Here is a 24,340-nt window from a genome sequence, read left to right as displayed (position 1 = left end):
CTCCTGGAAGAAATCGGCCAGAAGAGTAGCCGCCTGTGTTGGGTGTGAAGCAAGACTGTGGCTACTTTGAAACTATTCAATCCACTGACATTTGAAATTGAAATGACAAGTTTAGAGATGCTTTGAATCAGCTTCTCAGTGGAACATTCTGTCATTTCATGCCGACATTTCAAGTGTCTTCGTTCTCCCTCTGATTACCTGGGCCAGCAACCAGAGGCATGCAGAGAGGTGGAGGACAAGAACTTGGAATTTTTAAATTGGAAAATTTATTTTTAATAAATTTTAAGGACCGTGTTCAGGAAATATCAAAAGAAAAGTAGCTTTTGGGGGAAGAATATGAAAATTGTGGCTGGCCGCCTCACTCTGTGGGTCGGGAGCGGGTGTGGGGGGAGTGAGGGAAGCGATTTCTCTTCCAGGAATGGTGCGATACCTCACTGAGAAAGTTCCTTGGTTTCTTCCCACTCTAGCTCCCCTGGGCGCGCGGCGTGGCGAGAGCGCAGACGGCGCGGTGCAGGCCCGCCGCACGGGGGCGCTGTTGGCACAGGCTGCGGGGACGGCACCCGGAGCCCCGCGGCCGAGGAGCCTCCGGGCGGATGCCAGGTGTCACCGGGCGGGGCTGGGGGTGCAGGTGCAGGTGCGGAGTCCCGCTGCAGGGAGCTGGCGGAGCCAGGGGTCGTGGGAAAAGAGCACTTGCGATGGGGAGTGGCACCAGGAGGAGCCATTAGCCGTGGTGGAGTGGGTGGCCCTGCACTCGGAGGGTGCGATGGCCGGGCTGTGGGGTGCGCCGGGCGGGACCCCGAAGGGCAATGACAGCTCGCTGCTCAATGCCTCTCAGCGGGCCCCGGGAGGCGGGGAGGGCGCAGGGCCGCGACCCTCCTGGGTGGCCTGCACCCTTGCCTTCATCCTCATCTTCACCATCGTGGTGGACGTCCTGGGCAACCTCCTGGTCATCCTGTCCGTGTATCGGAACAAGAAGCTGAGGAACGCAGGTAGGGGCTCCCGGGGCCGGGCAGCCCACTACGTCCACCCGGCGGCCGCCTCTCCCCTTTCTGTCCCCTTTGCAGAACACAGTCCCCTCCGTTGCCGTCAATTAGCTTTTTCTAAAAAAGGTGACTTGAGTTTTTTCCCACCGGAAATTTACTTTTCCTTTAACCTGCCTGTGTAAGTTTTGTTTTTGTTTTTTTTTTTTTAATTTGTTTTGTTTTGTGTTTTCCTTTTTCTCCCTCCTCACCCCTCACAATGAAACAAAAAATCTTAAGTCCCTAAGGGGTAAAACACTTTGCCCAAGTCAGGTTCTCTTTACTTTGGGGGAAAGCCCCACTGCACAGTGGTCAATTTTTGAGGTTTACTGGATTGAGACACATCAGATGCAGGATGCAGAAAGTTCCTCCTGAAGTCCTGCCCAATCAGATCAATGAACTTATCAGTTGCTTGGTTTTTTCAGATAATCTCTCCCCACCTTTGTGAAAATAGGAGAAAATAATAAGCTTGTGAAATGAGAAGCTTTTCTTTAGTTTTGTTGTCCTGGAGTAGTTTTCAGTTTTTAGCATGCAATTTAAAAGGACTTCCAAGCTTCCTACACATGATTCCTATTCCTCCAAGTTAAACAAGTTTCCATTTTAAAACAGGAAATGTTACAGTAAAGAGTATACTTACATATAATATGCTACTCAAGCTAATTCTGTGTTTGAGTTAATTAATCTTGCTTTATCCTCCAAGCAATGAAATGAAGCTTTCTCTTGGGTGGAAGACCAGCGATGATTTTCCAGAGGACACTGGATGTTCAGATCTTTAGATTAAGTGCCTACTTCTTTATTTAGAAGCTGACATTTTGGAGGTAGGCAGGGGAGGGGAAGGAAAAATGCTCTAATAGAGTAGTTGATCAATGCTGTGATTTTCTTTAGCTCTCTCCAGGGAGGGACCCCTTTTCATTTTAATGCTTGGGACAGTGAGTAGTTTAAGAAGTAACTTGATTATCACCTGATACCATGAACTGAATTTGAGTTAGTCCACTGAATAACCTCATTTCATATATGATTGGCTTAAACTAGAGGAATTCTGCCTTCAAAAAGAGACTCTTTGAAGAACCACAGGCAGTGAGTTCCTTGACACAGTCTACATGATGCTTTTTTGAAAAAAAGCCAAAGCAACAAAAGTAAAAATAAAGAAGTGGAAACCACACCAAAGTGAAAAGTTTCTGCCCAGGAAAGGAAATCATCAACAAAATGAAAAAGGCAAACTGCTGAGTGGGAGGAAATATTTGCAAATCACATTTGATAAGGGGCTAATACTTAAAATATATACAGAAGTCAAACATCTCAGTAGTGAAAAAAAATCTGATTGAAAAATGGGCAGATCTGAATGAGAATTTTTTTTGTTTTAGAGAGAGAGTGAGTGAGTGAGCGAGCTTGAATGGGGGGGGGGGGCAGCAGGAGAGGGAGAGAGAATCTTTGAGCAGACTCTGTGTCTAAGTGTAGAGAACTTGGGGTCTCAGTCCCAGGACTCTGAGATCAGGACCTGAGCCAAAATCAGGATTTGGCCACTCAACCAACTGAGCTACCCAGTGTACCTGAATAGACAATTTTTTTTTTTTAAAGAAGACATCTGAATAGCCAACATGTACATAACAGGATGCTCAACCTCACTTATCATCAGGGAAATAAAAATCAAAACCATAAGATATCACCTCACACCCACCAGACTGCTATCATCAAAAAGAAGTAATAACGTGTTGGTGAGGATGTGGAGAGAAAAGGGAACCCTGTGCACTGTTGTAAATTGTTGGAATGCAGACTGGGGCAGCCACTGTGGAACAGTATGGAAGTTCCTCAAAAAATTAAAAACAGGACTACCATGTATTCCAGCAACTCCACTTCTAGGTATTTATTAAAAGAGAACAAGAACACCAACTCAAAAAGGTATCTGCACCCCCATGTTCATTGTAGCATTATTTACAGTAGGCAAGATACGGAAACAGCCTAAGTGTCTAACAGATGAATGTATAAAGGAAATGTTGCGCATAAACACACACACACACACACACACACACACACACACACAAATACATATATAAAGAAGTTATACACATATTTGTATGTATGAATGAAATCTTGCCATTTTGACAACATGGATAAACCTTTAGGGTATTACGCTAAGTGAATTAAGTCAGAGAAAGACCAATACCATATGATCTCTCTTAGATGTGAGATCTTAAATAAATAAAAAAATAAATAAATAAACAAGCAAGCTCATAGATATAGACTGATGGTTGCCAGAGGGTCGGTGGGGGGGGGGGGGGGGACAGGAGGATGAGAAAAATGGGTGAGTCATTTTTGCTTTTGGTTTAATTTAAATAAATTGGATGGGGGAATAAAGAAGGGTTTGAGAGAATGCAGTGCTGGGAGCATGGTAGAAGAATTATCTGTCTTGGGGCACGTAACTGGCTCCGTGGATGGAACGTGAGACTCTTGATCTTGGGGTTGTGGGGTCAAGGCCCATGCTGAGTGTAAAGACTACTCAAAAATAAAATCTTAAAATCTTAAAAAAAAAAATTAAGAAGAATTATCTGTCTCATCCCAGGAGAGAAGCTGTGGGGGAAGGCTGCTTTCTCATCGTGGCTGATTTCTTGACAGCCTAGAAGTCTGTCCCTTCTATCTCTGGGGTCCGGGGAAGCTGACTCCGTTATGACAGGTTAATCTGCTTTGTAATCTCTGTGTTGCATTACTGATTATTTTGGTTCCTTGGATAAGGGTTTGATAATAGGACTTTTGCTTTGACCTGTCTGTTGCATTCCTTTGTTCCCTTGTGAAAACAAACAAAAAAGAGTCTCTTTCCCTTCTGGCACTAAAAGCAGTTGTCTGTGGGCCAGACACAGTTCTGAAGGCTATGTGAACCGAGTTCTCAGGGAAGCCCTGTGGTGAGAGATGCCACTGTTAGTCTCTTCTACAAAGGAGGAACTGAAGGCATCCTTTAAGTGGTGGAGTGGGGCATAAAATTCACAGAGCTTGCCCCTAGAGCTCATTCTGCTTTGTTAGTAGCAACAAGTGCAACACTTGGCAAGTTTGTAGCTTGCAGGAACTTTCCTCTCAAAAAATATTCACATGCCCGAAATAATTCTACTTCTGCTGTTTTATGAAAACGAGTTAGAAGAAATGCACCTTCTATGCAACTTTGTATTTTGTATTCTGTTCAGGTGCTAAGCAATTTTTCAGCAGGGCAGTCTATAAACGCCTTTCTGTAGCTAATGGGGAGACTTGAAGTGAGTTTTAGTTTGTGAAGCTTTTGAACTTTCATACTTATGTAATTGGGACTCTTTATTCAGATGTACCACTGTTCCAGCTCAAACCACGTGAGGCTTTCTAGAATGGATGGTAATTTGAAACAGGGAAGAGAAATAGCTGGTTTTCACTTGAGTTTTGGGATGCTTATCCAAAGTTCTTACGATTGTACAACCCCTCCCTTTCAGTTACATTATTGTGTGGGCATTAAGGATAAAAGAGGCAAAGAAGAAAATAGAAGAAATGAGATAAGGAAATAAGAATGCTAAGGCATCTTAAGCTTTGAGCTCTCTTTTGGCCACCTGGTGTAATGGCAGGGTCACTTATGCCCACCCTCCCTCCCCACACTGCTGCCAAGAGAGCACGTTGACATTCGACTTCCCAGAGAAGAAATTCATGATCTTTAACAGCTGTACATCAGGGACCCTGGTCTGTCAGAGCAGACACAGGCTTCAAACGTCCACCATGATCTTAGGTGCTGGCAGAATGTCTGCTCCCTCCTGTCCAAATTTTGATACTAGAATCGATGATACCTTATTTGCTCCTTCTGAGTAAATTTCATTGCAATAGTAATGGGCAGATTCCTGCACTGGCACACGAGGATTACTATCCTTGCTCTCTACTCTGTGATCTGAGAAATCAGTTCTCTAACCTCTATTTTACACGTATGTTAAATACAGAAAGTATCTATTTCTTAGCCTCACACATATGGGAAAGGATACTTTGCATACGGAAAACGATGCATACTTTGAAAATGACAAAGTAGGTAATGTTATGTGCTCTTTTTGCTAGGTATATCTAACAAAGCTATGTTAAAAGCAACTTTATTTTTCTAAAGATTTTATTAATTTATCAAAGAGAGAGAGAACACAAGCAGGGGGAGAAGAAGGCAGAGGGAGAAGCAGGCTCCCTGCTGAGCATGGACCCTGGGGTTGTGACATGAGCTGAAGGCAAATGCTTAACCGACTGAGCCATACATGTGTCCCCAAAAGAACTTTAATTTAGAGAGTCAGAGTGCGCTTGTGTGTGTGTGTGTGTGTGTGTGTGTGTAGGGGGAGGGCGGAGAGAGAGGGAAAGAGAATCTCAAGCAGATTCCCCACTGAGCATGGAGCCTGAAGTCAGGCTGGGCCTTGGCCTCAATACCAGGAACCTGAGATCATGACCTGAACCAAAATCAGGAGTCAGATGCTTAACTGACGGAGCCACCCAGACATTCACAAAGAACCTTTTCTTTGGTTGAAATCTGTTAAAAACAACTGAACTGTAGACTTATGATCTGTGTACTTTTCTCTATATACATCATGCTTAACTAAAACTTTTACTTAAAAAATTAAGCTAGAGTATGGTCATATCTCGTGTATTCAAAATTCAATTATTTGGCAATCAAACCTATCTAGAATATAGCCAATAAATAAAAATAAAAATAACCAAAAATAGTGGGCTTTCTCCCAGAGCTGATTGGTTTTTAGAGTACCCTGCAGAGAGAGGCTAGTGTCCAGACTATGTCATAAATTAGGAAGATAACTGATACATTTAAAGGAACAGTACATGCGGCAAACAGCATGGGTTGAAATAAACTCAATAAAAGCTAGTCTGAAAAACTAAACAAGCACAGGGGTGCCTGGGTGGCTTAGTGGGTTGAAGCCTCTGCCTTCAGCTCAGGTCATGATCCCAGGGTTCTGGGATGAAGCCCCACATCAGGCTCTCTGCTCAGCAGGGAGCCTGCTTCCCCGCCCCTCTGCCTGCTTCTCTGCCTACCTGTGATCTCCATCTGTCAAATAAATAAATAAGATCTTTAAAAAAAAAAAAAAAAGAAAAGAAAGAACAACTAAACAAGCACAATCTTTGGGAGGCAAGTCATAAAGCAAATAACTGCTCACCATTAACTGCTCCTGAAAACATATAGTTCAATAATGTATTTATTCATTGTGATCCTGAGTATTCAAGGAAAGGTCCAGTCACATCCACTGTGTTCTGTTTAAGAACACAGGGCCAGAAGATTTTAGGAAGATACCTACCTAAAGGAGTTTATTATTATTTTGAAATCAAGAAGTTCCCCAGAATGGCTATAAGAATGGAGCATCAGCTCTGCACGACGGGCTTGAGTATAACTCGTTGGCGGCAAGACCGCTTGCGCTTGTTTCTTTTAGGCCTACATGGAGTGTTCTCTCTCTCCATTCTGCATTACTACTCAGAGAAGCTGCAAAGAGACATGAACTTAGGGCCCAGAGATCTGAGTTTCAACCTGGGATGCCCCAGGCCTGTTTTTAAGATGCTTACAGTCTCAGGAGTGCATGCCTACTGAAAAAAGACTGTTTTTAAATCGAGGCAAAAGACACACAATTGAGTATGCAAATCAAAGACCCTGCTTAATGTATTTTTCCTTATGTACATACATGTGACCATCACTTCAGAGAAATGAAATGAGGCTGTTGATAGAAGTAGTATTAGTCACCACTTGAACTAGAACTTATGCCTTGTCTAAGTACGGAAGGCCACCAATGTCCATTTTCCTCCTCTACTCTCCACAAGCAGATGGTTGTCTGTACTGAACTTGGCTCTTTCTCTCTCTGTAGTCCTTGCTCAGATACTGAAGGCTGAGGCTCACTGCCTTCTCCGTGACCCGTGGCCACTCTCACCATCAGTCCACCAGTACTCCAGTCCACCAGTACTCCAGTCCCAGTGAAGGGGACCCAGCTACCTTGACTGAGCCCTTGGCCATTCTGTTCACTGTCTCCTGGCTTTCATTTTTATTCCTTTGCCTTCTCTTTTTTTCTTCCCCTTTATTTCTTACTCCCTGTTCTTCAGTACCGTTTAATCATCATCATTAGGTTTGATCCCTTAGTAGAGGTCACATGTGTATCTGTTTCCTGGGTCTGTTGTGCATCAGCAAAAAAGACAGCCCTGAACTTAACAAACATATTCTAGAAGTTCACTTATAAATGTTTTAAAAGAATATATGATATGACACTTGGCTTCAGGGCTGGCCCACAAAATCATTCAGACCAACAACAAGGCTGAAATAGTCTTCTGAACTGCTGGGTCATCTGATATTCACGAGTTCCTGAAAGCAAGTTCTAAGTTCTGACCCTTATGGGATCCTGTGGGAATGGGGAAGAGTGGTGTGGAAGGGACAGATGGAAGTTTCCTTTCCTAACTTAGAAATGTCGGGACAGAGCTCAGGGGCAAGTCATCAGAGATGGGGTGGAAACAGATGTAAGCACATGTATGCACACACAGTCCAGGGCTCCTGTGCTGGGGACAAATGTATCAGATCGTCCAGGAGGAGCTTGCAAAGAGAACAGATCCAGGAACCGAACTCTAGTTCTTCTTTACAGAATGGATTTACAATTATAGCTAAATCATCCCCCAATTTCCCTGTACTGTTTTCACATCAGTAAAATGATGGGGCTGGGCAAAATCTGTGATTCCTTTCCGATTCTGGTATCCTTGTGTTTACAGGGTTAGTAAACTCCCTGTGAAGTATAAGAACTGTGGGTGCAATGACAGACACAGGCAGTGATTTCGGACACCAGAGCTAGGAAACGGTGTCCTCGTGTGCCTCACTTGTCCTAAACTACCTGGGTCACTTGTCGTATATCTACTAGAGAAAAAGACCTCTGTATGACATCTGGTTTCCCTGTTTTATTTCCTAACACATGTACACAAGTTTTAGAAATTTCCCATATAGATTTCTCCCTTCTTGGAAGAGAATGAAGAAACCAACTACACAGAAACAATGGGTTGGTCCTCTGTGACTCAGGCATGTTCTTGTGTTTGGGTGGGATGACCTGGGGACACAGGTGGTGAGCTAATGTGTGGTGTGTGCGAGTGAACAGTCCTCCTCACGGAGCATTGCTGGAGTCAGGTTCTTCTAGGTCTGTCAGCAGGGGCCCCTTCAAAATGTAACCACATTTTGGTTACATTGTTAGGAGCAACAGCCTAAATTGGCTGCCAGCTTGGCCATTCCATTTGTGGTAACACACATCTAAAGAACAGGGGGGTTCACAGGAATGAGCACATCCCTCTCACTTACGTGTTCAAAAGTGGATGGAAGATAAGCCCTTTACCACGTTATAAATTAAAGAATCAGACAATGTCTCTTGCAAAATCAACTCATGATGTCTCTATCCAGGTCCTAAAGGTGGCTAGTTACATGATTTACTGGCGATTGAAAACCAGTGTTCTGTGGGATCGTTACATCCGAAAACATAAAACAAAACATCTGTATATGCGCCAATTGCCCCAGTCTCAAAAGAAAAAGAAAATGCATTTTGGACAATTCTACTGAGGCAGTTTATCTTTTCAGAAATCTTTCTCCATAAAGATTCATTTTGCATCCTATAGTCTCTTCTTACTTAAAGTGATGCTTTCCTGTGATTCACTTAATATCCATGGACATCAGCTATAAGGTCAATAGAATTGTAACAAAGGTCTAACTTCTGGGACATGGGCAATTGAAACAGACAATATTCCCCCCCAATGATCTACTCTGCTGTAATGATTGAAAATATTAAACTTTTTTTGATAAAATTTGTCTTTTTTTTTTTAATTGTTCTGGTCCATCCATAACTGATTTTACAAAAACTGGTCATCTTTTGGTGAACATTTCTACTTGAAATTATGAGTATTTTTAGCATCCTTATCAACCTAATCCTAATAATTAAAGGAATTTAGTTTTTCAACCCTATGATTTTATTTTAAAAATTTATTGATTTGTGTCTGAAACATTCTCAAGCTTGAGAAAACTAAAGTAGGAAATTGGTGAAATTGTAGTCTGTGGTTTACTTTTCAGAGACAGCTATTTTTATCTGATTTCTGTAGATGAAGCAGAAAAATAACTTCCTGTTTGGAATGTCTGGTGCTTTGTATTTATGCACATAGGGCAATTCTCAGTTTTCAAAGCACTGTCCCACATTTTGTTTATTTTGTCCTTTAAAAACCTCCTCAGGTATGTAAGAAAACTAAAACCCCAAATTCACAGATAAATGATCAGTACTTCTTATTCCAGGGACCCACCCAGTGTGACAGTGCAAGGAGCACAGGAATTAAAATCAGACCCAGGCTGAGTCTTTCATGTCTGTAATACTTTTATTTGTGCTATGTGTGGGATCTAGTTACTCAATCTCTCCAAGCCTGAGTTTCTCCATCTGTCCAGTGGAGTACCCGTCTCACAGGGTTGCTAGGAGGATAGATTAAGATTTTGCCCATCCGTCCACCTGTCCTTCAACCAATCACTTTGAAGTGGTAAAATACCACAGGAATAATGACATTATAATGTTATTATTAATATATTCTTTTTTTAAAAGATTTTATTTATTTATTTGACAGACAGAGACCACAAGTAGGCAGAGAGGCAGGCAGAGAGAGAGGGGGAAGCAGGCTCCCCGCTGAGCAGGGAGCCCGATGTGGGGCTGGATCCCAGGACCCTGTGATCATGACCTGAGCTGAAGGCAGAGGCTTTAACCCACTGAGCCACCCAGGCGCCCATTATTAATATATTCTATAATTAGTAGTTTTTATGTAATTTTTTAATTTTTTTTAAGTAAATGGACAATATTAACAGTAAGAAGTGAAATCAATCAGAAACTAAAGATATAGGATCTAAATTTCTTTTACGGCATTATGGAAATTACACAAATTCTCTGATGTCACAATTTTCCCTTTCTTAATAAACATTTTCTCTCCATAGCAAGTAGGACTGTGACTCAAGACTGTTTTAATATCCAACCTTTGAGAGGCTGATAATTTCAATATCCAAGCTGTTCTCTAATTTAAAATGAATCAGCTCTGGAAGCTACGAGAAATTTCTCAGACAAGTACGTTGACATTCAAAAAGTTATGACCTGACTGTATGTACAGACTTGGAAAATGATTTCAAGCTAACAAAATCAATGTTTAATATAATCCTCAATCTGACAGAGTTCTTGTCAGTACTGTTGACATTTTCCTCCTGTAGCTCTTTCTAAGATTCAAAATTATTGATTCAGGCAATTTTTTATTTTTAAAGACATTTTATTGACTTTTTCCCCTTGCATTCTTAGCCACTGTTTAAAGTTTCATGACCTTTTCTTCTGGTCTGTGTAGTATATTATTAACGAACTCTAAATTTTTGCCAAATTTGCCAAAGCAATCCTCAGAATTGCTTGGAAACCTTATGGCAGTGGATTAAGACTCCTAAATACATCATTGATTTGGAGGGCTACATGATTAAATTTGGATCTGATCTTTGGATCCTCCAAGATTCATCTCATAAGAAAGTAGCAATTTTTCAGGGTGCCTGGGTGGCTCAGTCGTTAAGCGTCTACCTTGGGCTCAGGTCATGATCCCAGTGTCCTGAGATCAAGCCCCGCATCAGGCTCCCTGCTGTAGGAAGCCTGCTTCCTCCTCTCCTAGTCTCCCTGTTTGTGTTCCTTCTCTCACTGTGTCTCTGTCAAATAAATAAATAAAAATCTTTAAAAAAAGAAAAAGGAAAAAAAGTAGCAGTTTCTAGCAATAAATTAATTACAGATAAGATGGAGCTTATCATAAAAACTTTTCTCTTGTCAAATCTGAAAGTTAACCAAAGATAAAATGTTCTAAATTAAACCTCCTGCATTTAGTTCTTACTAACATCTGATGGCTCTGTTTTTAAAATATCTGATATTATCTCTGTTTTTAAAAATATCTGATATCCAAAAATATCTGAATTGAAAACAAGTCTAGTTACAATTGCACCAAAAAGAATAAATACTTAGGAAAAAACTTAACTGAGATGGAAGAGATGCACTTCAAAAACTGTAAAATATTGATTAAAGAAATTGAAGGTGACACAAATAGAAAGATATTCCATGCTCATGATTCATATTGCTAAGCTGTCCATTCTACCCAAAGTAATCTACAGATTCAATGCAATCCTTAGCAAAACACCATAGTATTTGCTAAGGTATTTTTCACACGATAGTATTTTTCACAAGATAAGAATAAATAATCCTGAAATGTGTATGGAACCACAAAAGGTCCCGAAAGCCAAAGCAATCTTGAGAAAGAAGAACAAAGCTAGAGGTATCACAATCCCAGATTTCAAGATATAATACATGCAGTAATAACCAGAAAAGTATAGACACATAAATCAATGGAGCAGAGTAGAGAGCTCAGAAATAAACCCACACTTATATGATCAATTAATTTATGACAACGGAGGCAAGAATATACAGTGGAGAAAAGACAGTCTCTTCAATAAATGGTGCTAGGAAACTGGAGAGCTACATGCGAAAGAATGAAACTGGACCACTTTCTTAGACTATATACAAAAATAAACTCAAATGCAAGAAGTTATTTGCAGATGATACATCTGAAAAGGAGTTAATATCCAAAAAAATATAAAGAACTTATACAACTCAACATAAAAAAACAATCTGAATAAGAAATGGACAGAAGATCTGACTGAACACACATTTTTCCAAAGAAGACATCCAGATGCCCAAAAGACACATAAAAAGATGCTCAACATCACTCATCACTCATCATCAAGAAAATGCAAATCAAAACCACAATGAGCTATCACCTCATACCTGTTAGGATTGGTATTATCAAAAAGAAGAAATAACAAGTATTGGCAAGGATGTGGAGAAAAGGGACCCTTGTGCACTGTTGGTGGGAATGTAAACTGGTGAAGCCACTATCGAAAACAGTGTGGAGTTTCCTCAGAAACTTTAAAAATAGAACTACCATAAGATCCAGCAATTCCACAAAAAACACCAAGCTGAAAAGATATCTACCCTTATATTCACTGCAACGTTATTTACAACAGCTGAGATGTGGAAACAACCTAAGTGTCCATTGACAAATGCATGGATAAAGAATATGTAGTGTATCTGGATACACATACACACACACACACACACACACACACACACACACAATGCAATATTAGTCATAAAAAAGAATGAGATCTTGCCACTTGTGACAACACAGGTGGACCTAGGGGGTATTATGCTAAGTGAAATAAGTTAAAGACAAATACCATATGATTTCAGTTGTATGTGGAATCTAAACAAAACAAAACAGAAAAGACCCAAAAATACAGAGAACTTGTGTTGTCAGAGGGGATGGGGAAGTGAGAAGTACAGGAGTCCAGTTATGGAATGAATAGATGATGGGAATGAAAGGTACAGCATAGGGAGTGTAGTCAATGGTACTGTAACAGTGTATGGGGAGAAATGGGAGCTACACTTGCGGTGAACACAGCATCACTTACACAGCTGCCACATCACTATACTGTACACCAGAAACCAATGTAACACTGTGTGTCAACTACACTTTCCATTGAAAAAAATACCTCTTTTGAAAAATATCTATAGTCTCTGGACCTTGCTCTGCTCATTCTTTATTAGCAGCCTTAAAAAAAAAGATAATTGGAATATTTGAGGTGAATACTAAGGTCTTCATAAGGTAGCTTGACTTTCTTTCCTTTTCCTAAGGAGTTTTAAGTTGCCTAGCTTGCAGAAATGCCCTATTTCCTAAAAATGAAAAACATACACTCTCAGGATTTTCTAAGCTACCAGAGGCAATTAACTGACTTTTTTTTTTTTTAAAGATTTATTTATTTAGAGAAAGGGAAGGAAAGAGCATGTGTGAGCAGGCAAGGATGGGGGCGAGGAGAGAGAGAATCTCAAGTAGACTCCCCACTGAGTGTGGAGCCTGACACAGGGCTCGATCCCAGGACCCTGAGGTCATGACCTGAACCAAAATCAAGAGTCCAACTGTCAACTGACTCAGCCACCCAGGTGCCCCAATTAATTGCTTTTCAGGAGGCAGTTGTTCATGCTCAGAAATGGCATCACCAGTATCATCCATTCTGCTATCATCCACTTTAGACTCTCCTAAGGAGTCTAAAGATACTTCCTTAATCAGCATCCTGAATTTCTCAAACAGGTTGCCTAACCAAGTTGATCTGACATGTGACAGCTCTATTGACATCTCAAGAAATTTCAGTGAAATTCAATGATGCTACAATTGGGGAATAAAATTCTGGATTTCCTGGTTGAGGTGCTCTAGGATTTATTCTTCTGCAGAGCTATCCGCTTTGGCAATCACATTGAATGCAGTCTCAGAAAAAGTGAAAAGAATAAGAAAAAAAAAATAAATATTCATGCTGAATATTTTTTCAGGCTACCTAGGTTGAATTTGAGTTGTGGAGCTTCTGGCTTAAAAGGACACTTACCTGCTCTGATCTTGGAGTGCTTTTGGAGCTTACTGGATTGAATATTTATTTAAATAAATATTTATTGTATACTTACAGTATAAGATGGAATATAAATTGTCAGCAAATTATTGTTGGTTTGTCAAAATACAAGACAACATACTAAGCTTGTGTAAAAACATGGATCCTAGTTTCAAAGAGATTACTTTCAATCACGGCACTTAAAATTCTTCTCTTTTCAAATAAAAATAAGACATGGCATTTGTTTAAGACTTTTGTATTTAAGGCATTTGTAAATGTTTAAGACTAGAAACATGCTTATTTAGCAGAAAATTTTTTCAAGATATATTTGAAAACTTGGTTGGTAGATGAAGTACTCATCAGTTGTTTTAAAAGACACTGCCTGACAGATGGTAACTAAACTTACCCTGGTGAGTGTTTTGTGATGTATGTGAAAGCTGAATCACTATATTGTGCACCTGAAACTAAAACTGTATGTCAACTATACTTCAACTGAAAATGAAAAAATTTAAAATAATTTTAAAAGTTCCTACACAACAAAGGAAATAGTTAACAAAACAAAGAGGCAACCCACGGAATGGAAGAATATATTTGCAAATGATGCTACAGACAAAGGGCTGATATCCAAGATCTATAAAGAACTTCTCAACCTCAACACCCCAAAAAACAAATAATCAAGCCAAAAAATGGGCAGAAGAAGTGAAGACACTTCTCCAAAGAAGACATACAAATGGCTAACAAACACATGGAAAAATGTTCATCCTCATTAGCCATCGGGACATTCAAATCAAAACCACACTGAGATTACCACCTTGGATGAATACCCAGCATTTGTATCAACATGGATGGAACTGGAGGAGATTATACTGAGTGAAATAAGTCAAGCAGAGAAAGTCAATTATCATATGGTTTCACTTACTAATGGAACAGAAGGAATAGCGTGGAGGACATTAAGAGAATGAAGGGAAAAATGAAGGGGGAGAAATCAGAGGAGGAGATGAACTATGAGAGACTATGGACTCCGGGAAACAAACTGAGGATTTTAGAAGGGAGGGGGGTGGGGGAAATTGGTTAGCCCAGTGATGGGTATTAAGGAGGGCACATATTGCATGGAGCACTGGGTGTTATACGCAAACAATGAATCTTGGAATACTACATCAAAAACTATGGTGACTAACATAATTTTTAAAATAAGTTATTTGTAGTGTAGCTAAAATTCAAATTTAAATATATGAATTGGGGTGCCTGGGTGGCTCAGTCAGTTGAGCATCTGCCTTTGGCTCAGGTCATGATCTCAGAGTCCTGGGATCAAGCTCCGCATGAGGATCTCTGCTCAGCAGGGAGCCTGTCCCCCCCCCCCACCCAGTGCCTTCCTCTCTGACCACTTGTGATCTTTCTCTGTGTGTTAAATAAATAAATAAAATCTTTTAAAAAATAAAAATACATAAATAAAATGTTAGTATTAACATCAGGTGAAAGAATAAGTAAAAAAAAAAAATAAGGAAATATGAAAGCTACTTCACACATGGGGCAGAATCAAGGAGAGAACTTCAAAAAAATTGTCAATAATGGAGACAAAGCATAGCTATTGGCAAACAATACATTGACTTTGCATCTATGAAGGAAGTAATACAGCCTGGAAAAATACCCCTTGGAAGTTTGACTACCAGCCTGCTAACTTCAATTTTAAAACATTTTCTCTCATAGTTATTAAATGGAAGATGATAAATATCTTTTATAATTTTCTTAACACACTTCAAAATATAAAACTCTTTTCTTATGTGATCTTGAAAAGGATAATGTGATTTTATCCTTCATGCATTAATTCCTTTCTTTTCTTTTTTTTTAAATGTCTGTTGGATATCTCCTCTGTGCCAGGTCTAGTATGATTTTGGAGCCTGAGACAGAGTTCTGTGGCAAGACAAACACTATTCCAGCTAATTCATTCTTATTTTAAGATTTGGCTTAAATTTTAGTTTTTACTTTTAAGAGTTTCATTTTCCAATTAAAAAATAATTTTAAGGGGCACCTGGGTGGTTCAGTGGGTTAAGTCTCTGCCTCGGCTCAGGTCATGATCTCAGGGTCCTGGGATGGAGCCCTGCATCGGGCTCTCTGCTCAGCAGGGAGCCTGCTTTCTTCCCACCCTCCCCCCTGCCTCTCTGCCTGCTTGTGATCTTTCTATCAAATAAATAAAGAAAATCTTTAAAAAATAATTTAAATTGCATGTATACCTTTGTTATTTAATTCATCCTATTAGTTTACCTTTAATTATTTCCTATATTTGTGTTTAGAATACCTTGAGCTATTTTCATTTTTGGGCCATGTGTATAGGTATTATTACATTCTTTTACAACACAAACTGTTTTTTGTTTTTTTTTTTTAAAGATTTATTTATTTATTTTGGGGGGAGGCAGAGGGAGAGAGAAATTTAAGCAGACTCCCCTCTGAGAGTGGAGCCCAACACAGCGCTTGATCTCACAACCCTGAGATCATGACCTGAGCCAAAATCCAGAGTTGGTTGCTTAAACGACTGAGCCACACAGGTGCCCCTTACCATATAAGTGTTTTTTTAAAAGCCTATTTACAAAACAGGTTATGTTTTATATTGGTTATAAAATACAATACATATAAATACAATATATATACAAAGTTATTTTATATATAACACTTTATAAATAAAACATTCCTATCTGTAGAAAATTAGTTCTATTACAGACTCAAGTTCTGGGGGCAATATGTTCCCTTTGAATAATGTGGGTTCTGGGACCAATGGACCTGGTATAAAGGTATTAGGGAGGGCAGGTCTTGCATGGAGCACTGGGTGTGGTGCAAAAACAATGAATACTGTTATGCTGAAAAGAAAAAAAAAGAAAAAAAAATAAAGAGTCCCCTTTAATACTTCATGCAGGACTGGTTCAGTGGTCTTGAGCTTTTGTCTGGGGAAAATTCTGAACTATTCTGAATGATAACTTTTCAGGATAGAGACTCTGTGTTTATGCTGGGGGGCAAGGGAGGAAAATGGCACTTGCAGCTTCTTTGTTTTCAAAGACATCCCGCAACATGCTCCAAAACCATTATGAACAGAGCTGTCTCCCGGTTGCCTCCAGTGTTGTATAAACTGCTGTTGTTACTTCGCCTCTCCATATGGGCTGCTGTCTCTTTAAGGGCAGCCACCTGGTTATCACTTGCCCTCCCGGCTCCCCCAGTGCTGAGTAAGGTGACTTTTAAGCCCCGGGCTGCAAGTCTCGCTGGTTTTACAAACTCTTATGATTTTCAACCCCTTTGGTTTTAAAACCAAAGGGGAGATTAGGTTTCCCTGTGTGAGCTCCCTGCCACAAGGGCCCATTTCTCTGCCCTCTGCATATGTGCAGCTCCTTCCCTCCTGCAGGTAGCCTCTCTCTGCCTTTCTGATCTTTATCCCCTTTCAGATGCAGCTTCTCCATATTTAGCTGTGGAGTTGGTCCTACCAGTCTTGAGGTCGCTCTCTGGTTTACTGACTTGGATGTGGATGGTATCTAGTTGCAAACACGGTGCAGGCTGAGCTCAGGGTTCTCCTACTCTGCCATCTTCCCAAACTCCCTCTGACATCAGTAGTTTGTGTTTAGCTTACAGAGGAAAGGCTGAATCAATCTGGCTGTAATGTGGTTACATATTACAGGCATCTGCGTAAACCACCCTTATGAGAAAAGAGTAACCAGATCTAGATAATGAGAATTCCTGGCAGGATTTCACACTTCTACAAATTGATTGAGAACTGGACTAGAGCAAGAGGTTATGTGTTAGTTTCTTATAAAGTCTTCTTAGCCTCTTTAATTGCATACATGCTACAGTACCAGAACAGTCAAGACAACACATCAGTCAACTATGTTTACAGCATTAGGGAGTCACCGCCAAGCCAAGTTAAGGAGTAGGACAGGGAAGACAAAGTGAGACAAAGAGACCAAAGAGCTAAGGAAGCAAGTGGGTTGAAGGAGGCAAGAGAGCGAGGTTCCTAGATGTGATCAGGTACCACAGGATAGTATCTTCCACTATTCACACAAGGTGGGAGTATGTGGACAGGTGTTACATGAACAGGATATTATGTTTCAGGACTTTAAGGAGGATGAAGGCTGAAAGAAGGCTCAGCAAGAATGCCACCGATGACCAGACAGAAGTTTCAGCAATGTGGTGTGTTACAGGTGAACCCAGGTGAACCCAGGTGTTACAGGAAGGTGAATTTAAAATAGGGGGGACGGAAACAGAGGCACAGCCTTGTCTGATTGTTTGAAGGGAGAGGAAAGGGCTGATAGCCAGAAGGACAGGGGGATAGAAGGAGGCTTATTTGCCAAAGGAGAGCTCTGCAAGATGACAAGGATTAGGGGAGGAGTCCTTGCCTGCAGACGTGTTGCCTCAGCAAGGGCTCTCTGACCAGGGGAGGAGCCTTCTGTGAAACCTGACATGCGCTTTCCATCACGGCAGAAGAGAAGGAATGAGTATTTATCCAGAGCCAGAGGTGTTCCATGCACTCTCTCAAATTCTCACCATGGTCCTTATTATCTTGATTTATTACATATTAATAGATGAAGGCTCCGGGGAGCTATGACTTACCCAAGGTCATTTAGCAAGTGTCAGAGTCGGGATCTGAATGCAGATATGTTTGTTTCTAAACTTAAGGTCTGCATTGCCGCTAACAATCTGCAAAGACAAGTTTCTCAAATATAGTCCTTTAAAATTTAAGAGTGCAAGACATTGCCTGTTCCTTTGCCTCTCCAACCAACATCCTGGCAAATAAGAACAAAAAAGCAACTAATTTCTACCTTTGCATGAGTAGAGTATAGAGACTTACGGGTACATTAGTTCATTTTGCAAACTGTTCCTGAGCACCTGCAATGTGCCAGATACTGTGCTTCCAGAGTCCTGGACCTCAAGAGGTCTTAGAGGGAGACAGACTTCTGTGCACATGCACAGAGTCTCATGTTGTTTTGATGTTGGGAGCATACATACACATAGCAAGGATGAAAAGAATAAAGAGCAAGACCAAAAAGGATTTAAGTCTGGAATTTGAACCCAACATGGCTAGTTAGTTTGTTTTTTTCTGTCAGATAGCAGAGTAAGTAATTCTTCTTCTTCTTCTTCTTCTTTTTTTTTTTTCCTAAGAAGTGGCAGACTTTAGAAAACCACCTAACCCCATCACAGAGCTGAAGGTCCACGTGAGGTTGCCTACAAACAGAACCTAAAAGGGAGCTGGCAGGTTTGCTACTCAAGCTTTATTGAGGGATTGCTCTCAGGAGGAACCTATAGTGGACAAGAGAAGCTGCCTAGGGCAGAGGAAGCGTCAAGCAAGGACAGGATCTCAGGTGAAGCCTAGACTTGGCCAGATCTAACAAGCCGGGGACTCTAGGTGTAAGTCCAACCACAAAGTTGGAACTGCTGAAGGCAAAGGGGCGGGGCTTTTATACTCCACTGTCAACTCTTCGCTCATTGTCTACTCAACCGAGGGCAATTCCCTGGAGGAGGGAGCTGTGAGTAAAAGGAAGCACCCAACACCCATCAAAATTCGGGAGTAAGTGCACCAGCCTGGCAGAGGGCACTTGGAAAAGGTATTGGTAGCATCTACTCAAAGGCCTATGACACAGACAGGATGTGAGAAATAACCCAGAGACCAGCTTGCCATGGTAATGGGCACCCCTGGCCAGAGTACTGAGGGGAGTCCACACAAGGAAATGAATTCTCCTCAGGTGAAATCATCAAACAGATTCGACTGTTACCGAATTAGGAACAAGATAGCAAGAGCCACAGAAACATGCTGATGAAGACAAACTCAAGGCCCAAATTTTGTATAATGTTAGATGGGGAGATAGATTTCTTGCCTGTCCAGGTGACTCAAACCTTCCTTCCTAAGGCTCTAGCACATTGGCATTCCTGCCTGAATTGGGATGCTTCATTTTCCATTGGTTTGGTTTTTTTTTAAGATTTTTAAAATTTATTCATTTGACAGAGAGAGAGCAATCACAAGCAGGCAGAGAGGCAGGCAAAGAGAGGGGGGGAAGCAGGGTCCCTGCTGAGCGGAGAGCCTGATGTGGGGTTTGACCCCAGGACCCTGAGATCATGATCGAGCCAAAGGGAGAGGCTTAACCCACTGAGCCACCCAGGCGCCCCTTCCATTGGGTTTTATCACAGGGCATGCTGGTACCAAGGCACTTCAGGGGAGGGAGCTCCTGCATAGCAAACATATCCATCCTTGCTCCTACTGTGTAGTCCCAACCCAATTTTCCCTTGATAATCAGCATCAGTCACCTCACTTGGGACAGTGACCCCACAGTCTATGGATTTCCTGGAATGAGGAGTCCAAAGGAGCCAGGTGGCAGTCTCAACTTCCAGTTTAAGGAAACCACAATTATATCTCTTGGTAAAGAACATTCCTCTCTTGGAAACCAAGACTTGAGAACGACAGAACTCGTTGTGGAGACAGGAAACAAATGCTTTGCTAGAGTGTCACTAGCATAATTCTGAGAGGAAAAATGACCATTTCCACACTTGATTACCTGATCTATGAATCCAGTCCTTCATTTATAACACATACTACACCCTGGGTGACATTACCCTATGCTCATTCAGCTGATGCTGAAACTAAACCTTCATAAGCCATTCTACCACAATGCCTTGCTTCCTTTGCTACAAATTCGGTTACTCAGTCAGAAGCAATGTTTTTTTATCATAAACAAAGACAAAGTCACCTTGGGATTCTATGGATATCTGATTGGTGAATAATTAAGGATAGGAAAGGCAAATTCATACCCAGAATATGCTTCTATTCCACCGAGAACAAAGTACTCCCCCTTTGATGACAGAAGTGGTCCAATGCGGTCAATCTACCACCATTGTCTGGCTGATATTTCTGGGAATGGCAGCATATCAGTGTTGGTCTCTGTTCTAGACAGTTTGGGGATTCAGTAGGACAGCAGTGGCTATAAGCAGATCATTTTCATGAGTTGTAGTCTATGTGGCTGGGCCCATTTGTAACTTCTATTTCTGGGGCATGATAACTTTTTGAGCTTGTTGGTCAGGGACAGTGATGGCCAAGGAAAGATTAATGTCCACAAGCTGTGTCATTAAGAACCTCTTCTGCTAACAAAACAAAATGAAAACAAACCCTCTTCTGCTGAGATTGCTTTTTGGTGAGTGTTTGTAAGCACACAAGTATCTTCACACTCCGTGCCCATTCCAAGAGGTGTGTGCTCCTACCCCTTCACTATGATAACAAAGAAACAGCCCTGGTGCTGTATTGGCATTAATTGTATGACTTCATCCAAATGAACTCTGTATTTCTGTTTTCCTCACGTCTAAAAAGTGGGAATTACCCTGTGTGATCACTCATATTCTTAATATTTCTCTCAATCTTAACATCCTAGGAGTCCATAATTGCTCTGCAGTAAGGAGTGGAAGTGAATCCAACAGAAAAGCAATTTGCTAGCCATTAACAGGAATTATTCTGAGTTTCAGAATGCAGTGCTGAGCTGGTTGTAGGGAGTGTCGGGTGTCTGTAAAAAGGATAGATCACTGTCTCTCTGGAGGTACGTAGAGCTGAGATGGAAGAGATGATCTTATAATGTGTACAATCAGGATGAAGTTATTTAATTACTGTTATCACCCCTCTTCCTCCCCATCTCTCTCTCACACATACACACACACACACACACACACACACACCCCTAGCAGATATGACAAAGCTTCCAGTTGAGTTACCTGATAGCCACATCTGCGTACAGTCTATGGCTTAATTTTTCTTTCTCCAGACACTTGTGAAAGGGGATTAGTTCAAAGAAAACTAAACTAATGATTTAATTAATGTAATGACATGAACAAAAAGAAGCATAATTGCTCTAAACTAAATGGAGCAGAGGAGTAATGCTATGAAAGAAGTCTAGGACATTGTTTATTACCTTATACTTAAGCTCTTTAAAAATAACTCTATTTATGTCGGTTTGTCATCGTGATGTTGTGGGTAAAAATGGGCTGCTCTGATGGTAATTTGTAGCTGAATTTCATATATTATACATATTTTTAAAGTATTATGCATTTTGAGTTAAAAATTCATTAAAACAAGCCCACTTTGGAATTCAAATATTTCACTGGTGATTGAAATTGTTCTTTGGGGAAAAATAAATTTGTTTTTATTGCTTTAATTTGGCCTCATGTAACCAGTTTTCAAAGAAATTGTTTTTACAGCAATTTATCTGAAATTCCTACCTCTATGACAAAACCTTCCCTTTTTTTAGCCACAACCGTTCTTTAACTTCACTTCTTTGCAATTTTTGGAGGAATAGGAATAAAATTAATTAAATAGGAACCTAAAATACAAAGGTTGTTTTATTTCAGATATTGGGAAATCACATTTTAGTATCTGTCATCAAGCAGTTGAGCAAAAGTCTTGACTAGGAACTACTATTCAAGATCCTATTATAAGGAGGACACACTCTTAGGGCACTACTGTATAGAAATAAAGGAAACCTAACTTTACAAATAAATATAATAAAAGGCAAAATATATAGTTACTCCACCTGGAATGTTCTTCCCTGCTTCTTCCTAGCTCACTCCATTACTTGCTGCCTCTTTTTCTACACATACTCTTATACTTCTTTCTCTCTCTTTTAATTTTGTTTTTCTAAGTTTGAGGATCATAGGACCCTTGGCTGTTCCTTCCTGTTTAGCCAGTACCTATTAAATGCAGTTAATAAGGTTTTATTGAATGTAATTTATTACAACTTAATCTCAACTAAATGTGATAAAATAAAGTGATTTAAAAGCCTACGAAGGAGGAAGGTCTTCCTGTAGTTGGGCAAATAAGTAAAGATTTGGAGCATTTCCATTTAAGTTGGATTTGGGAAATTGGGTGGCATTTTAAAAATTAGAGAGAAGAGCCATTGAAGGCAGAAGGAATAGTAAGAAACAAAGGCAAATGAGCTGCAAAAGCAAAGAACATCCTTGCAGAGATCTTACAAAATTTGACTGGAGTTCCTTGTTTTTATACTTTCAAATGTGTTGAGTTACCATATTAACACAGAAAATATTTAGGGTTTAATTTTTATACTTTGGGTTCTTTATGAAACCTAGAAGTATTTCTACCTTTTCCTTTAGATTGAGGTGAGAGTGTTATTGAACACCAACAACCAACAACAGTCATTGAACACTTATTTGACAGATACTGCTCAGCATTTGATGTGGAATGCCTCAACTTGGCCTCATCATAGCCTTATGAAGAGGGTACTATCATTATGCATGGATTATGCATGGCAGTGACTGTGATGCCAGGTTAATGGGGTTGCAGAAACAGTTCTTTAAAAAAATAAGAACTGTGAAAGAAAACCAATGCAATGTATATAAAACTGGGGGTAACCTGTACTTTCTAAACCTTTCTCTTTTAGGAAATATATTTGTGGTGAGCCTTGCAGTTGCAGACCTGGTGGTGGCTGTTTACCCCTACCCCTTGGTGCTGACATCTATATTTAACAATGGATGGAACCTGGGCTATCTGCACTGCCAAATCAGTGGTTTCCTGATGGGCCTCAGTGTCATTGGCTCCGTCTTCAATATCACTGGAATTGCTGTTAACCGTTACTGCTACATCTGCCACAGTCTCAAGTACGACAAGCTGTACAGTAACAAGAATTCCCTCTGCTACGTGTTCCTGATATGGACGCTGACGCTCGTGGCGGTCATGCCCAACTTGCGTACCGGAACCCTGCAGTATGACCCAAGGGTCTACTCCTGCACCTTTGCACAGTCTATCAGTTCAGCATACACCATAGCTGTGGTGGTTTTCCATTTCATCGTTCCCATGACGATAGTCATCTTCTGTTACCTAAGAATATGGATTCTGGTTCTTCAGGTCAGACAGAGGGTGAAACCCAACAATAAACCCAAAATGAAACCACAGGACTTCAGGAATTTTGTCACCATGTTTGTGGTTTTTGTCCTTTTTGCCATTTGCTGGGCTCCTCTCAACTTTATTGGTCTTGCTGTGGCTTCAGACCCTGCCAGCATGGGGCCCCGGATACCAGAGTGGCTCTTTGTGGCCAGTTACTACATGGCATATTTCAACAGCTGCCTCAATGCAATCATATATGGGCTACTGAACAAAAATTTCAGAAAGGAATACAGAAGGATTATAGTCTCACTGTGTTCAGTCAGAATATTCTTTGTGGATATTTCAAATGATGCAGCACATAGGGTTAAGTGCAAACCCTCTCCATTAATGACCAAAAATAACCTAATAAAAGTGGACTCTGTTTAAAAGACAAAGCTCTGCTGGCAAGATATACACACTGCCCAAGGTCTTACTCATTTTCATGTTTGCTTCCTTCTTGACAGATGCCTAGAAACACAGCATAGTTGAGAAAACACACACTTTAAGAGGCTGCCTCTAGTTTATGAGCTCATATGTTATCAGCCTTTTGAATAAGTCTCTAATTCTGCTTATGAAAAGAAATTCAGAACGTACAGAGAGCTACAAGTTCATTCGAGAATGTGGTTCAGGGACAAGGGTAGGGCAGTAATTTTAATTAAAACTGCTAAATGTATTCAAGTAGAGAAAGAGTGTGCGGACTTTTATTGTAAATGAATATCACAAAGGAATTGCTTTTTCCTCCACTTTTTGAGGCTTTCTCATTGGAAAACAAATGTTGTATCATAGTTATAAACAAGCAAATGGGACAAAAAGAGAAAGGTAAGATGATTGATTCATTACACAGTGAAAGGCTGAAAATAAGTCAGGGAACACCTTGACATAATAGCAACAACCACAACAAAGTTTCCAGTTGGGAGTTGGTAGCATTGGGTAACTACAGTCAGGATCATGAATGTGGTCTCTTTCTACTAA

At 40.5% G+C, this 24,340-nt stretch overlaps 1 protein-coding gene across 1 annotated transcript; it reads left to right on the top strand.

Moving 5' to 3' along the window:
- Positions 1-763: 763 nt before the first annotated feature.
- On the top strand, positions 764-23,755 carry MTNR1A (melatonin receptor 1A). The gene is made up of 2 exons (XM_059156328.1): positions 764-989; positions 22,887-23,755. Exons 1-2 carry the CDS (start codon positions 764-766, stop codon positions 23,753-23,755), a joined length of 1,095 nt encoding a protein of 364 aa, XP_059012311.1.
- The last annotated feature ends 585 nt before the right edge of the window (positions 23,756-24,340 follow it).

This window comes from Mustela lutreola, chromosome 18, assembly GCF_030435805.1.
Source record: "Mustela lutreola isolate mMusLut2 chromosome 18, mMusLut2.pri, whole genome shotgun sequence".
NCBI classification, from domain to species: Eukaryota; Metazoa; Chordata; class Mammalia; order Carnivora; family Mustelidae; genus Mustela; species Mustela lutreola.
Note: the sequence above shows the minus strand (reverse complement) of the source record. Positions and strands in the feature narration are given on the sequence as shown.

Excerpts from the sequence above, each read along its gene's own strand:
- MTNR1A (XM_059156328.1), top strand. The coding sequence starts at position 764 with ATGGCCGGGCTGTGGGGTGCGCCGGGCGGGACCCCGAAGGGCAATGAC. Across the intron at positions 990-22,886 it reads CAAGAAGCTGAGGAACGCAG|GAAATATATTTGTGGTGAGC; the intron begins GTAGGGGCTCCC and ends TTTCTCTTTTAG.